The 15,942-nt window shown below is 38.8% G+C and overlaps 1 protein-coding gene across 10 annotated transcripts in view; it reads right to left on the bottom strand.

Moving 5' to 3' along the window:
• c10h10orf88 (chromosome 10 C10orf88 homolog) overlaps positions 1–15,942 on the bottom strand; it is a 63,494-nt gene extending 47,552 nt beyond the window's left edge. For 6 of the 10 annotated variants that reach the window (XR_011345321.1, XR_011345323.1, XR_011345319.1 and 3 more), the window contains exons 1-7: positions 15,756–15,942; positions 14,583–14,780; positions 14,328–14,400; positions 14,043–14,249; positions 11,463–11,929; positions 8,200–8,387; positions 7,677–7,793 (exon numbers count right to left, since the gene is read on the bottom strand). Coding sequence is in view for 4 of the 10 variants with exons in the window: in XM_069899794.1 (XP_069755895.1) it covers positions 8,159–8,387; positions 11,463–11,929; positions 14,043–14,249; positions 14,328–14,400; positions 14,583–14,780; positions 15,756–15,907 (1,326 nt within the window). In the remaining 6 variants the exon portion in view is untranslated. The other 4 variants (XM_069899796.1, XM_069899794.1, XM_069899795.1 and 1 more) reach the window with 4 other exon arrangements.

The following is a 15,942-nucleotide window of genomic DNA, read 5'->3' as shown; positions in this document are numbered from 1 at the left end:
GCGATGCTAGGAAAGAATTGGCGGAGGCCCTTGCAGAGATATTTACGTCATCTCTAGTTCAAGTTTGTTATCCGATTGCACAAGAACAACCGAACAAAACAGCTTTCTCCGGTCCTCGGTGCAAAACATGCAGTCGCACAACCAGACATAAAACATACTGACAAAACATAGGCAGGACATGTACACATCTATAAAAATAAATAAATAGATAGATTTTGCTGAGTAAATATTAAAATCCCAGGTGATTAGTGTGAATGGTTTCTTTGGCCTTGGGTGGCCTTGACATTCCAAAAGACAGGAGCATGGCTAAAGTATCATTATTTTAAAAGGGCAGTAAGGAAACTACAGGCTGATGAGTCTGACTTCAGCTGTGGGATAGATGCTGGCAGATTCTGAGGTTCAGGATCTTCCAGCACTTGGATTGGCAGATCTTGACTGGAGTTAATGATTATGACTTTGTGCCTGTGATGTCACGTCTCGCAAATTTGATTGAGTTTTTTTTTTAAAGAGGGTTGAGCCCAAGAAACAGATCCAGAAAAGTAGTTTGGCACAGACTAGAAGGGCCTCTTTCTGTACAGCAGTATTCTATGGAAATTAAACCACAACATGCACTTTTCAGACAAATGAAGCATGGGAACTGTTCTCAACAATCTGAAGAAGATTCCCCAAAGCCTAGAACTATTTTGAGTTACCATGACAGAAAATCCCAACAGGTCTCAGCAGCACCAGCTCACAATAAAGAAAAATGCTTGTTCTTTCAAGAACAACTTTGCATGGGTTTATCAGTTAACCTACCTTATATTCCTTGTGTTGCTTCTACCACCTCCAATGACTTCCAACCATCTTCAACCAACAATAACTGATAATGCTTGCAGCTCCCCTCATACACATCGCTTCCATTTTCTGGGCAACCACACACATTGCATGCAGGGAAATGCATTTCCTATTTACACGCATAATTAACATTTTCGCCTTAAAAAAAAAACTAAAAGCAATACTATGTTTACATAACAAGCATATTTACAGAGTAGGTACTAGATACAGTAGACTAGACAACTATTGTCCGTCTGAATTCATTTTGCAACAATCAAAAAATATATCTTCACTTAACAAGCAAGGCCTTTCTTCAAATGGTACAGTGGCGGCCCACAACCGTAGAGATTGATCTGGCACAATGCACGGTAATAAACAGTGACATAACTCACTAACACAACCCTTAGCATAGCAATCCGGCATGGTTGAAAGCCCTAAAATGGCGCTGGCCAGGCTGCTCAGCTAACAGAGCAACATCAGGCTGGGGAAGAAGAGTATTCATATGCAGAAATGTTCCCGTGGATGGGAATCCCATTTTTGTTGTTCATGTGGCTGATGTCAGCCAATCGACCAAATGGCGGGAACTCCAACTGTATAAAAGGAGCATTCCAGCCTCAATAAAGTCTGAGCTTAACTTCCCACAACTGTGAGGGTGTGTTTCTTCGTAGCAGACGGCTACAGTATTTTTCTTTTTGAGGTACGACCAGGATGAATTTCACACCAGAAAAATGTCAGCCAGTAACACAAACAATGAACAACATAAATTTTGCAGAAGAACTTGTCCTTATTTTTAAAATCTGATTCTTGTGCCTGAGGTCAATGTTCTTCCTCAGAAAATACAGAAGTTGTTTTCTGTTCTGTTTACAGGGATAGTTCAAATCCACTCCAGTAAGTTGACAGTTTGAGTATTCTGACTGAATTTCTTTTTAAGAACACATGTCTCTTGAGGGTCATATCCTAAGTTTTGTGCAAGTACTTTGGGAATAATCAACAGAGCATCTACAAATGCTTTCACTCTCAACTGTGTTCTGCCCTTTATGTTGGCCCTGTGTTTGATCAAAGCATCTGCCACACATCTATCCTCAATTGCATTCTACACTGCGTGCAGACCATCACACACTGCATTTTTTATTGGTGTTTGAAGTGTGTTTATTTGGAATCTTGTGAAGCAGCATCAATAACCAAGGATTATTACATTGCTCAATAAGGATGAACTTTCCTTCACCCAACGTATACAAGTCCAGCATTGACTTGTTTGGTTTCTTCACTGTCAGAACAGCATTGACCACAGCCTCTGCCAAGACAGCTGCCAATTTGTTGTGGACCTTTGTGCGTAATGATGTCCTGGTAACATTGATAAGAGTCCTTGGATATTTTCCACCTGCTCCAGAATTTCCAGGGCCTTCTGATGTTCTTAGAAATGGTGAGCCATCTCATCTTTCAAATGACTGATTTTATCCTCAGGCTGGGAAATGATGTCCTGAGTATTTATGGCCTCCATATTATATCTGTCTTCCATATCTTGCATCTGAGATTCAAGGGATTAATTTGTTCCCCTCAATTTCACGACAATGTCTGGTCTTGCCTGCAGTACTCGTTATTTTCTTGTTTTGCCAAACGAAGAGCATCATTGTTTTTGAGAAGCAGAATCAGCTATATCAGCCAGCTCCTTTGGTAATTCTCCAATCCTACAAAACTGGTTAGAAGGTGGATCCTGACTATGGCTATCAACAGTCCTTGCAGAATCTTCTGTCTCACTTTCGATTTCTGAAGATGGATCAAAGATGGGACCGGAGGTTGGAACATCTGTGTCAATTTGATTGTGACACTCTCTCTCGAAGTTCGTAAAAGTGACTATTTTGATGGTGATGAGAAAAGTGATTCTTTTGAAGAAGCTCAAAATAAAGATTCCATCTCAGTCTTCTGGCCTGCAGCAGTGTGTAATTAATCCACAAAGAATTCTTACATTTTCACATCCACTGCGTACCCACTCTTGGTATCCCCAGCCTTGCATCGCTTTGCAAAGTGATTCTTCTTCCCACAGTCTAGAGTATTTCCGTTATTGCAAATTGAGACCGAGGGGAAGACCCTCAAAACAACAGAGGGGGAGTAATGAAAAGGCACCACAGCGGTGGTAATGGTGGAAATAGAAATGAATGTAACAATGTACCGTGATGCAAATGTATAGATACAAAACTAAGGGTGAGAAGAGATTTTGAGTAGCTTTCCTTTTGTAAATAATTTATTGTGAATAAAGGCTATTTTTAATTTAAAAATTCAGGGCTGGGATCAGGGCTCAGCCACTTTCAAAGGTTTCATGGGCATTACAGAAGTACAACTTCTTCAATGAACAACCAGAGTTCTGTCATCACTCAGACCTTATAAATGAAGACCAGTGATTTCAGACTAATACACAAGTACAAGTGGTGGGTGATCATGGATAATAATTGCACAGAGCCCATTTATTTTTTCTGTTGCAATTCCAAAAAGTCAAATTTATAAATAATTACCTGATTTATTGATGGTAAACCATTAAACAAGTTTGTATTTTTATATGGTTATTTCTGACTATCTTATTGAAACACTTTATTGCAGAGGTAAGAAACATAAGTCACTTTCAAGCAAGGAAAACACCCGTCTGTAAAGGCAGAGGATCTTCGTCCTTATGGCTAAAGACACACCTTTCTGAATGTGCCGTGGCTGGCTCTGAGGCACAGATTCCAACCCTTCTTGGGGAAGGATAATCTGTGGAGCGTACAGACGCTGCATCGGCTAGTTAGGGGTGGCCTGATGATACCGTCACCCCGCGACCCATCTCCCCACTCACCCCTCTCCCTCCATGACCCCCTCAAGCCAGGGGCGATGGGCGGGAGCCGTCGGGGCCCATCAGGGGGCGGCCGGTGCAGGCTGTAACAGCCACACCGGGCTGCTTTGGCCTTTGGGGCCACTCTCTCCAGTTCAAAAGGCAGCAGAGTAATGGCCATCTTCCCTACCCATAATCTCCCCATGCAGCTGTAACTGTTCTGGGAACCATAGAGCAGTTCCAGCTGCATTATTATGGGTAGGGAAGACAGCCATTGCTCTGCCATGTACTTGATGGGTGGCGCTACGGCACAGTAGCCTCCATCGGCTCCGAAGGGCTGCCGTCTGAAAGGTAAGTTTTAAGTTTCCGATTCTCTGTAAGTTTCCCCCTCTTGCAGCTGGCCTCCAGGCAGAAGCCTGACATGAAATTCTTCACCATCCAAAAATATTGCAAGATCTCAATTCAAGTCCTGCCCACTCTTTCAATTTTTCACCACTGCAAAATTATTCTTTGTAAATCTTTATATCCTTCTTTTGGCTGTGACTTGGAGTGTATTTCCAAACAACAGAAAAATTCCCTCTGAAGAAAGTGTCATCATTGGTTCAATTCAGTCCAGGGAAGCAATCCAGCTAAGATCCATGCAGGTACACATGCTTTTTCTGTATTTACATCCTATGCACAACAGTTTCAAAGACAATTTTGCACATTTATTCAGTATTTTATTTCGCTCTGGCCTAATGGTTAGTTTTACAAAATCTATTATGACTGAAGGTGAAAATGTTAACCAGAACATTTGTGAAGTAACTTTGCCGGTTTTGCTGGTTTGAAATTTTCTGCGTTGATAGTAATGGAACATACAACTTAAAATTTAAAATATACAGCAATTACATAGGGCCTAACCCAAAAGTAAAAATTGAAAATATTCTCATTGATGAGATCAAGTTAAACCAAACTATACAATTTCACTCAAAATGAATGAACAAATACATTTTTTGGCCTTGCATATCAATAATCCTATTCACCTATCTGCTCATCCAAAACCTCCCAATATATCAACATACGTGTTGTCAAACCTAAATACTTTTGTTCACATAAAAATTGTTAACAGCTGCTGTTTGGATGCAACGGTTGACAGATTAACAATAAAAAGATGAATAGAAGATAGCACCTTCAAATGCCACAACTTAAATATTACAGGAAATAACACACAACTCAACAAATGTACCAATTCAGATTTAATTACCAGGATTAAATTCAAACTTAACCTTTTTCTAAAATAAGAACAAAGTGCAATTTGTGAATTCGACCTGAAAAACTGATGATGAATTTGATGGATAAATTATCTCTAACAAACATACAAAAATATTTAAATACACATTTCACTCCTCAGTACAATTCCCTAGATCTTCTGCCCATCATACTTCAAATAAAACACAAAAAAAAGTCCATGAGATAAATGCACAATATGCAAATGTAAAACTCCAAGAACAAGATGACACTCAGGAACAGAAAATCAAGCACTCTTCTTTGGATGCAAATTACTAGCGGATTTTGTGCACCAAAAATATTGATTCAGCAATTCTTTCCAATAGTTGTGGTACCTGACAGATTTCAATAATTCTTTCCAGTTATAGTGGCTGACAAACCCCATCAAAACCCAAGCACCTACAGGTTTTTCACTGATTTCTAGATGGTCTTGTCTTAACTTCTGAAAAAGGCTTTATTCTTTAAACTCTCCTTTCTGAAGAAGTTCCTCAAACCACAAATTAACCCAAGTATGCTGCACTAAATCGATGAGATGTTTATCCCTCCTTCACAGCAGATAATCACTCAATGCTCCACATTCTGCGAAAGCCCTCGACAATTAAGGCAGCATATTTCTACCTAGCAATAAAACTTTGTTTGCGTTTCTAACTTTTGTATCTGCAGATTTACTTTGCGTATTTGATAAAGTTGCATACTAACCTTACTGTCCTCATTTCCATTTTAAAAAGAATTTTGCTTTCGAATTTACCCACCAAAGTGAATAACTTATTGTCATCCATTCATTGCAACCCATCTATGACCACCTTGCCCATACACATCCTGTTTGTGTCTTTTTGCAGACACTTTGCATATTCCTCAAAGCTCACTTTGAGATCTGCCCCTAAAGTTTGTCATTCTCTTTTCTTCCATGGAGGTTTAGGTTTTCATTCATAATCACTAAATCAGCAATGCTCAGCAACCTCCACCATGTTTCTAATTCCATCATCAATGCAGGATTATCCTTACCATCTTCCAATCAACAGGTACCACGCTTGTGGCCAAGAGGAACACCAAGATCATCACTAATGCCCCCGTCAATCTCTTCCCAGGCTTCCCGTAGTGACCTGGGTTATATTCCATTCAGACCCAGGAAATTATCTATCTGAATACTTTTAAAAAGCTCCAGAACTTCCTCTTTTATAACCTCAACATGTTCTAGCATATTAGGGAGGCATGTTTAGCGTAGCAGTTAATGCAACATTGTTACAGTATCAGCAATCGGGACTGGGATTCGAATCTCATGCTATCTGTAAGGAGTTTGTACATTCTCCCCATGTCTGCATGGGTGTTCCCCAGGAGCTCCAGTTTCCTCTCACCGTTCAAAACGTACTGGGGGTCCTTTGGCCATCGATGTTGTGCCTACCCATATATTCCTTTAAAAAAAGTACTAAACCCCTCCCCCCCCCTCTATTTTTCTTTCATCCATGTGCCTGTTTAAGAGTCTCTTAAATGTCCCTAATGTTTCAGCCTCCACCACCAACCCTGGCAAGGCAAGGCATTCCAGGCATCCACAACTCTTGTGTAAAAAAAACCACCCTGATGACTCCCCTAAACTTCCCTCCCTTAAATTACATAGGTCATCTTATGTTTGCTATTCCTGCCCTACGATACAGGAGCTGGTTGTCCACTCTATCTATACCCCTCATAATCTTGTAGGCCTCTATCAAGTCTCCTCTCATCCTTCTACGCTCCAAAGAGAAAAGTCCCAGCTTTGCTAACCTTGCCTCATAAGACTTGTTTTTCAATCCAGAACTAAATCCAGTATGGCCTTTCCTTTGGTCGGATGATCCACATACTGTGTCAGAAATCGTTCTTGAACATACCTGACAAATTCAGCCCCATCTATCTCTCTTGCATTCAGGAGGTGCCAATCTATATTAGGAAAGTTGAAATCACCCATAATTACAACTGTTTTTCATGCACCATTCCAAAATCTGCCTACTTATCTGATCTCTGGTGTCCCAAGAGCTATTTTGAAGCCTATAGACTATTCCCAGCACAAGTGATAGCTCAACCTCTGTATCCAAAATTGTCTCCTTAGAACAGAGATGTGGATACATTACTTTACCCAATGTGATGAATCGATGGAATTCAATGCCATGGACAGCTGCGGAGGCCAAGTCATTGGGCATACTAACACAGATGTAGATAGGTTATTGATAAGAAAGAGAATCAAAGGTTACAGGAAGAAGGGAGGGGAATGGAATTTAAATTAGCCTTGAATGGTGGGGCAGATTCGATGGGCTGAATGGAATAATTCCACTCCTATGTTTTATGGCCTTTTAAAAATTTGTGTTACATGATAAAATTTTTCCCTCATGCAAATCACACTCAACTTGTGAAATATAATTAGTGTATTTAAAATTATTAGAATAAAAATATTTGGATTAATGCTCTGATAGAAAATGGTAGCAAGAAGATACATTTTGTATAATGCAAGGTCTTTATATAAATGGTTATACATGGATATTTGAATTGGATGGTACACAGCGGAATCACAACACCAGTGCTTTTTCTCCCCCTCTACAATAATCTACTTGGTGTTTTTACCAGATTGTAAACATTTTAAGACCACTTACTATGGTTAATTACATCAAAACATTGCTATGAATGCAAGTAAGATAGAAACTAATTTGCTAAAAGTCAATACAGATTTAATCACAATTTTGTTAGATAATAAATGGCAATGATGGCTCTAAAACCAGAAGTGAATGCTGGAGAGGAGCTAAGTAGAATAGAACTTTGTTTTGCATACCTCCATGTAAATCTATGTTGGTCATGTAATTTTAAGTGTCCACAGCAAGAATCCAAGGAAGTAATACAAGGGGCAAGGATCAATTTTAGATCAATTCTTCAAGGGTGCTACAAACACCTGAAAAAAAAAATCAGTAACACAGTTTAAATTCATTTCCAAAGTTTCTATATTATTTTATAAACACCAAGTATTTTAGTACATCTATTTATTACAGCAACGCTGTTTTCAATGTTATTTTCCGACACACTGGAAGTTTGCATTCAAGTTTTCTTCCCCCTATAAACCACTTGAAAAGGTGTACATACGTATGTCTGCCACTCATGGAAAAACACATCAGCAACAAATTTCATCTGCTCAACTTCAAATCTACACAGCCCAAGTACATTGCCTGGACACCATTACATTAATTGCTGAACTTAGAGTATCTCAAAACTAAAATTAGCTTCACAGTTGTGACTTGAGGATGGTGATTTTAAAAATATTTAAAGCCCCCCATTTGTTAAGACAGCACCACATTCAATACTTTTTGAGGCAGTCCTATTCACAACGACACTTTCAATCAGTCTGGTGAGCGAAATAAACTTCTTATCGAGGTCATCTTGCAATACGTTTATTCGGTGATCAATATAATCTTTAAGTCTCTTTTCTATTGACTCCATATGTTCTGTGATATGCTTTTCCAATTCAAAACATAATGTCTGTTGGCACAACCTGTGGAGAAAGGGAGCAACAAAATCAAACACAGGTTCTTAACAAGTACCATTAAAAAATCCAAAGATTCAAACTGTCCACAATCAAAATATAAATAAGGTTAGAAGGTACACATTTTGAGACAGTAGATCAAAAACAGCCAAAGTAACAAAGTGCAGGATCAACAAACATTGGATGCATAAACTGTTCCCTTACAATAAACATAAAGCATTTTGATTAGTGACTCTCCAGTTGAGGAGCTAGAATGTAGTTTCTGATTTATTGTGATAGTGCAGAACCTTAAAACACCACAGAGATCATATTTTAAAAATGTATATAGAACCATAGAATAATTACAGCATAGAAACAGGCCACCTCAGTCTCTCAAGTCTGTGCCGAACCATCAAGATATCATATCACAAGAGATAGATTATACTGCAGACATATACCTAGGCATTTATCTCCTGCTTTAAATTAGCACATTTCTCCACAGCTTCCAGATCTGTTTCTGCTCATTACAGACTAAATGAGCAGCAATGGTAATAACCACAGACAATGGTATTTTCAAAACCAATAATTTTTATTTATTAATAACATAACACTTCTTAATTTTAAACAACTCTAAACTGTTTTAAAGTTCATTTTCAGAAAGCTTTTGTGTTGAAACTCAAAGTCTTTACTGTTGTTCAAAAGCAATTAATGAAGTATGAGGCATCAGATTTCTTTAAATTGTTGCTCAAAACCAATTGTGAAGTATTTTGAAACGTTAAGTCATCAGATCTCTTTAAAACTCACAAATTTCTTGTAGTTTTCTTTATACAAATGATTTTCTCTCTCTTGCATGGAGATTTTGGAATCTGTGTTCCACACAGTGAATCTGTCCTCTTTTCTAAAGAGACAGTGAAGTGGCTATTTTCTTTCAAGATGATAACCCTCTTAAAATGGTTATGTTTCAAATGCCAATTTATCTTTCTTAATCAAAAATGACCATTTCCATTGGCACTATGAGGCTGCCGTTTTTTTTTTAAGTCTTAAAGAGATAGTCAGAGTGGTCTTCCTCCTTCAAAAGCCACTTATTCTGTGTTCCCCTTTGACTAGGAGTAACACGCAACAGTACCTTTTCTGGTTACTGTATCTTCAATCCTGTCTTCCACAGGATGGTCAACTTCTTTCTGGTTTTAAAATGTCTGTTTTCAGTAATATCTTTTCTCGAAATCATGTGACATGACATCACTGATTTTGTTTCACTTCTCCAAAAGCACAAATCATGGCAGATGGCCTCCTGCCTGTTCCTTCAAAGCCACTTCACATCCAAATGCTAAAAGCATCTGACCTCATCTCTGTCCAAAATTATAAGCGGATATGACTCCAGATAGTCTGCGCATGTCACTCAAGGAAGAACTTGCTTCTTTGAACACCTGCCAGCAGAGTGCTGCATGTACACACAAATGCTTTTAATCAAGCACCCATTGTTCTTGTGTTTCAAATAAGAAGACACTTCCGTTTTTATGGCTGTTTGTCAAGACATGTCGACTTTGAAAATTACTTCTCTGAGTGCAATTGTGTGTCTCTGTGTGACTCTGTTCCAGCCCACAATTCCCTCACTAAAAATGAATAATTCTATAACTTAAAAGATTAATATTAACACAAATCCATTACACTACTAAAAAACTGCACAAAAGCAACTACCACTATCATTAGTTCCCTTCGTGAACTTGAAATAAGATCCAATTTCAAACAAAGATTGTGGAAAAAGGGCAAATTATGCCACCTTGAGACTGCTCTGCCATCCAATACCAATTGGGTTGAACTGCATCCCATTCCATTGGTTTCATATTCAATTGCCTTAAATGTCTAAATATTGAGATAGTATCCAGTGTTTTTTGTTGGAGAGGATGCATTTAAAAAATAAACTCTAAGAACACTGGACAATGAATATTTTGCTTCTTGAACACTTTTGGGTGTATTTTATGGATTTTGGGCTGCTGATCACCAAAATCACCTTAAATTTTTCCTTTTGCGTGCCATTTTTTAGTTGTAACCTGTTTTTGTGATTTATTGTCATGTTTAAAATCTACTTCAAGCATATAAAACCATGAAGTGCGACATATCATTTAAAATTCATTTTCTGCGTTTGCTCTTGGACTTCTTCCCTGTTGATCTTGATGTCGTCAGTGACAGACCTGGCAAAAGGTTTCTGCAGGACATTGCAACAATGGAAAAGTGATATATGGGCAACCGAAATCCAGCAATGCTGGCCGACTATTGATGGACTCTGACACAAGAAGCATCAGATGCTGAATACAAACAAAAATCAGTGGCAAAAGATTTATAAATCAGTTGAATTAACACAATTATATTGCAATTAAACATACTAAATTCAATAAAAGTTCATTTAATGTTTCTTCAACTTCCTACGTGTTACAGCAAATCTGAAATTATCTTTGTGTTGATCACGAGGTTTTTTTTTTAAAGAAAGCAAACCTTTTGAAAAAACTTGTGATCCAGTAGAATTATTCCCCTTCCCAGATGGCTTCCTGATTAGGATTTTCAGGTCCCACGACTCAAATATCCTTATTGTTAGACATTTTTTCTATCTATCATACTAATTTTTTCGACCCCTTTAAAAAAAAATCTCATTATCATCCTCATTCATGATTCCCATATTAAGAACAAGCAAAATTTATGGAATTTTCCCTCATTATGCAATACTTGTAGCCCAAGTAACATGCTGGTCAACCTGCAATGAATTACTTCCTATACCCATGTTACCTTTTCAAAAGGTACATTACATAGTCATAGGCAGTATTTCCACTCCAAATCATGTACTCACTTGAAACCACCAGAACCAAACATCTTAGTGACTTGTCTCAATTAATGACTAATTTACTGTCTACATCCTACAATTGTGTAATAACAAACAATGATCTAACACAGACTGATTCAAGATATACCTAACAAATGGAAGAATTAAAAGTCAAGGTGAAATCAACCTTCAACAAAAGCTTGAACGGCAAATTTTCATAAAATACTTTGTGAGTGATTTAGGCTCCATTTCCGAGTAAGAGAATATCTGCAAAATGACAAAAGTCATACCTGCCACGGGTTTCATTGTCTACTGTTGCATCCTTTTTAATGATTTTGGTTTTCTCTCCTATACGAAGTTCGTTCACCTGGCTGCAAAGATTCTGAAGTAAGGGAAGCATTTCACAACTAAAGGAGTTGTCCCCATTGCTTTGTTTGCACAAATAAGATGATACAAGCTCTTTTAAGTCTCCTCCAGCAAACTTCTGTTCATCCACACCTTTTGTGCTGGCTTCAGAATCATATACATTTTTCTTTTTATTTATTCCAGTAATTACGATTGAGCCACCTCTTGTGGCTGCAGATTCATCATCAGATATACTGGTATATCTTGTTTCTTCCAGTTGTGAAATGGATGTTGGGTTAATTTCATGAGAAATGACTCCTTCCTCAGATTGTGCAGTTACTTTCCCAATTTCTGTTAAATTTCTGGTTCCAAAGATTCCCTGAAACAATCCTCCAATAGCTGCTTGATTCTGCTACATGAACAGAAGGTTAAAACAAATTTATTTGAAAAAAGCCACAAGCAGAGCTGCACAATTCAAAGTTTGTTCATTTTATGGGAATGGAATGAGAGTAAAATAGCATTTAAAAACATTTTGAGAATTCATTTATCCTTGTTTTCTAAAACTATCTGAAAGAGGTCTGATAAGTTATCTTGCTCTGGGGTACAACTGGGGTGGTACTCCCACAATGGCATGATTAGAGTTCCAAGACTTAAATCCAGTGACAATGAATGAACGAGTCCATTTCTAATCCAGGTCATGAAGGGAGAACTACAGGCACTGGTTTTCATTTGTGCTTGCTGCCCTTGTCCCTCTTGGGCAGAGAGATTGCAGGTTTTGGCAAGTAATACCAATATATTTATAGCTGGTTCACAGTGGTGCAGAGTATTAATGTTGTGGATGTCAACCCAATGGGCTGCTGTGAACCAAGTGTTACAAAACTTCACGACTATTCAAGCTGCAATCATCCAAGCAAGTGACATTCCATCATACTTTTAACGTGTGGGTTATAGAAGGCAGACGGACTTTGGAAAAAAAATCAGGTGGATGGCTCATCTCTGGAATGAAAAATCCAATGTGTTCTTTTGTCACAGCACGTATGTGACTGAACTCACTAAAACTGATCAATCATCCCAGAACAATGGAAGGAACTGACATTATCAAGGTTTTTGATTAGACTCTCTTGCTAGATGGTCATTGACTTTAATTTGTATGGTATTATTACAAGCTCCTATTTTATTTAGTGAGTGTAACTTTGGGGGATGGTGAAGACTCCAACCATTCAGTTTTCATAACATTACAGACTGGATGGCACCGTTAGATCCAAACTATAAACAAGGTTGATTCTCTCAACTAAGACCAAGAACAATGGTTGTTTATTCTGAAAAAAGATGGTGATACGGTCATGTGATTGGGACACTTAAAGAACCAGAATTCAGCACTGATCAGCCAGCCATCTGATAAACTGAGTGGAATGACTACAAAATGGACAATTCTGCTAATTCTCCTTGTCAGGGGAATTATTGAACCATCATGACCATTGTAATGGTCATTTTGATTGATCTATATCTGGGTATAGGAAGCAAGTGAATTCCTGCATTAGATTGTGACCATTGGGATGATCATTTTGACTGACCCATGCCTGGGTTTTGGAAGCATCGTTGAAGTCAGACATTTCATTTCCCCTATGCAAGGAAAAGGGAAGTTGTGAAAATCATTCATATTAAAGGACACTTCTCAAGAAGCAACTCTGCAAGGATTTGTGAGTTTTTGGTAGTCATTCAATCTCCCACACCTCTGTAATTACTTCTGGGCATCAGTTTAAAAGACTGTTTCAACACAGGATTTCTAAGATTGAACTTTGGAAATGACTTTCCAGAATTGTGTCTAAGCTGTAATGGTTTGGAGATATAAATAAAAAGAAACCCATACACTTGTGCATAGCTGGGGTAGATTTAAGATGTTATATTATTAGAAATTATTAATAAATATATTGTTTTAAAAATAACATTGTCTTGGTGAATTTCTATTGGTACTGGTCTGTGATGTAACAGTATACATATTTGCCTTAAATGAACCACATGAGAGTCTTACTGCACACAGGCCAGTGGATCATTTTGCCTTAAAAGTTGCCTGTGAAAGTTGTGGGAGAAGGCCAAAATAGATCATCTCTATCACCTTCTGGCTAAATGTGGTTCCAAGGCATCAGCATTGCCTTTAGCACTTGTGGAAAAGGATTGAGGATGGGGATGTTTTTAGAGCTATCTCCTCCCATCAGCTAGTTAATGTCAACTACTGATCTTGATTAGCTGTTGCAAAACTACAAAGCATTGAAAATATGATTTTTTACCATCTACTGCTGGTGATATTTAAATATGCTTTGCCAGATTCAAATCTCCTTTTTAGGATCAATTTTTGCTGCCTCTGACATTGAAGGTTTGGAGAAAGCAAAGAAAGAGTTGTAGATCTTAACATATTTCAATAGAGAAATACAAGTAATGCACTTCCTATGGTCAGCAAATAACTTAGCTAAAGTGCTAATACAAACTGTTATTCAACTATTTATTGTGACTTTTTTTAAATTCACCTTTTGTTGAAAGTGGACCATGTTCAAAAGTTGCTGAGCTCCAGGTGACAGTTTTGTTCCCATTGAATCCATCATTGTCTGAACTCGCTGCAAGTTGATGCTTTTTCCTAATGGAGAAATGCCTCTCGAGTTACTAACTGAAGCACATCTTATGCCTAGTAATATTTCAGAAATTTGTACTTCTTCCTTGCCACCTAAAGAAAGCAACTAAGAAACAAACATAAATCAGAAGGCTGCCATGTTAAAACATGCCAAATAAATAATATGGAAATCTCATTATCTTACCTTTAGTTCACAGGATGAACTAGGATAATCCAACTTGAAATATTTTTTATAAAAAAGAACCTGCTTGTGATCACTGAAAGAGAATTCAAAAGAAATCCTGGTTGTTAGAAAGCATTTTATTAGTTCAATGTGTTTCAAGTATCAGTGGTGCCTGTGCAGTGGCAGCTATTAAAGTGAATCTTTAAGGATGATTCAAAAAATATTATTCTACTTGAGTATTATGTCTGTAATTGTAAGATTTAAAAGAAAAATCACCTGCTTGATTGTGGATTATCTACTCTTTGGCCTTGGCATGTTCCACAGTACTCTTCTGTGTAAACCTCCATTGTTTTTGCTTCACTAACTACTTTTACAAAGATTATCTCAGCACACTGCTTAGAACACTGGAGATAGACCACACATGGAATCTCTGCAACATTAGTTTGAGGTCTTTCCAAAGTAATTGGTGGTGCACTGTAACAAGAACATACAACAAGCCATTTCTAATATTAAGCAAGACAAATGTTTAGTCTTAATATTATTACAATTTATCATCCTCATTGGCTTCCTCTAAAATGACTTTCCATTTTCCAATGAGAATTGACACCACTGGAATTACAATGTTTTCCAAATGCTGGTCTTCTTCACGCAGATCAGAGCTTCATAGAAAGTGAGTTGATGTTTTCTTTACATCTCACCACACTTAAACATAGATTGCATTGCATAGTAAAGCACATAGACTGCAGATGCTGGAATCTTGAGCAAATAAAGAATTGCTGGAAGAACTCACCAAAAGAGCCAGTCCCAAAACATTGCCCATTTCTACCCTTGGGTGCTGTCCAATAATCAGACTTCATAGTATGTTGACTTTAATCTTCGTTTGATTCATGATCTGTGCCGAAGTTATCAGCAGACTGCCAAGGACACCAGACATGCAACACATCAATAACTGCCGAGTGTGCCTGGAGGTCGCACGCCCGACCCTTATGTTTTCTCGCCGACATTTCCGGATGAAGAGTTCCGGCCTGAAACGTCCACAATTCTTTCTCTCCCATCGATGCCGTTCCACCTGCTGAATTCCTCTAGCAGGTCGTTTATTGCTCCAGATCCCAGCATCTGCAGTCCCTCGTGTCACTAACGTTTACTTTGGATGCTAGATTAAAAGTATAATAGGCCCCTTTTGGGTACCCAAATGAGCCTCAAATGGGACAGCGAAGGCCGACAATTGCCCCAATTGAAATCAGATCGCAGGGAATGGGCCGAAGCTGACACCACTCGATGGCAGGTCAACTTGACAGGTGACGCTCACATCAACGAGTCGGACCCAAAATGACAACGTTACAGCCACGGAGGCGTCCGGTCCTTTCACAAGAGGCGGCAGCGCCTGTCTTGGACCCGGGGCCGAATAGGACGGGCGCCGAAGCTGGGCACGCCAGGCCGCCGCCTTACCCAGGCTCACTGACCCCGCCGTCTCCGCTCCCCGACTCGGCCGCCACCAGCCTCAGCACCTCCCTCAGCCCTCTCCTGCCACACGTCCAAGCGGCTTCGGCGCACACGGCGCCAGCTCCCGCCGCCGGGCAGCGGCTGGGACTCGGCTCCATCGCTTCCGCTCCCCGTCGCCAAGCGACCCGCCAGC

The sequence above is a fragment of the Narcine bancroftii genome, chromosome 10 (genome assembly GCF_036971445.1).
Source record: "Narcine bancroftii isolate sNarBan1 chromosome 10, sNarBan1.hap1, whole genome shotgun sequence".
Classification (NCBI taxonomy): domain Eukaryota; kingdom Metazoa; phylum Chordata; class Chondrichthyes; order Torpediniformes; family Narcinidae; genus Narcine; species Narcine bancroftii.
Note: the sequence above shows the minus strand (reverse complement) of the source record. Positions and strands in the feature narration are given on the sequence as shown.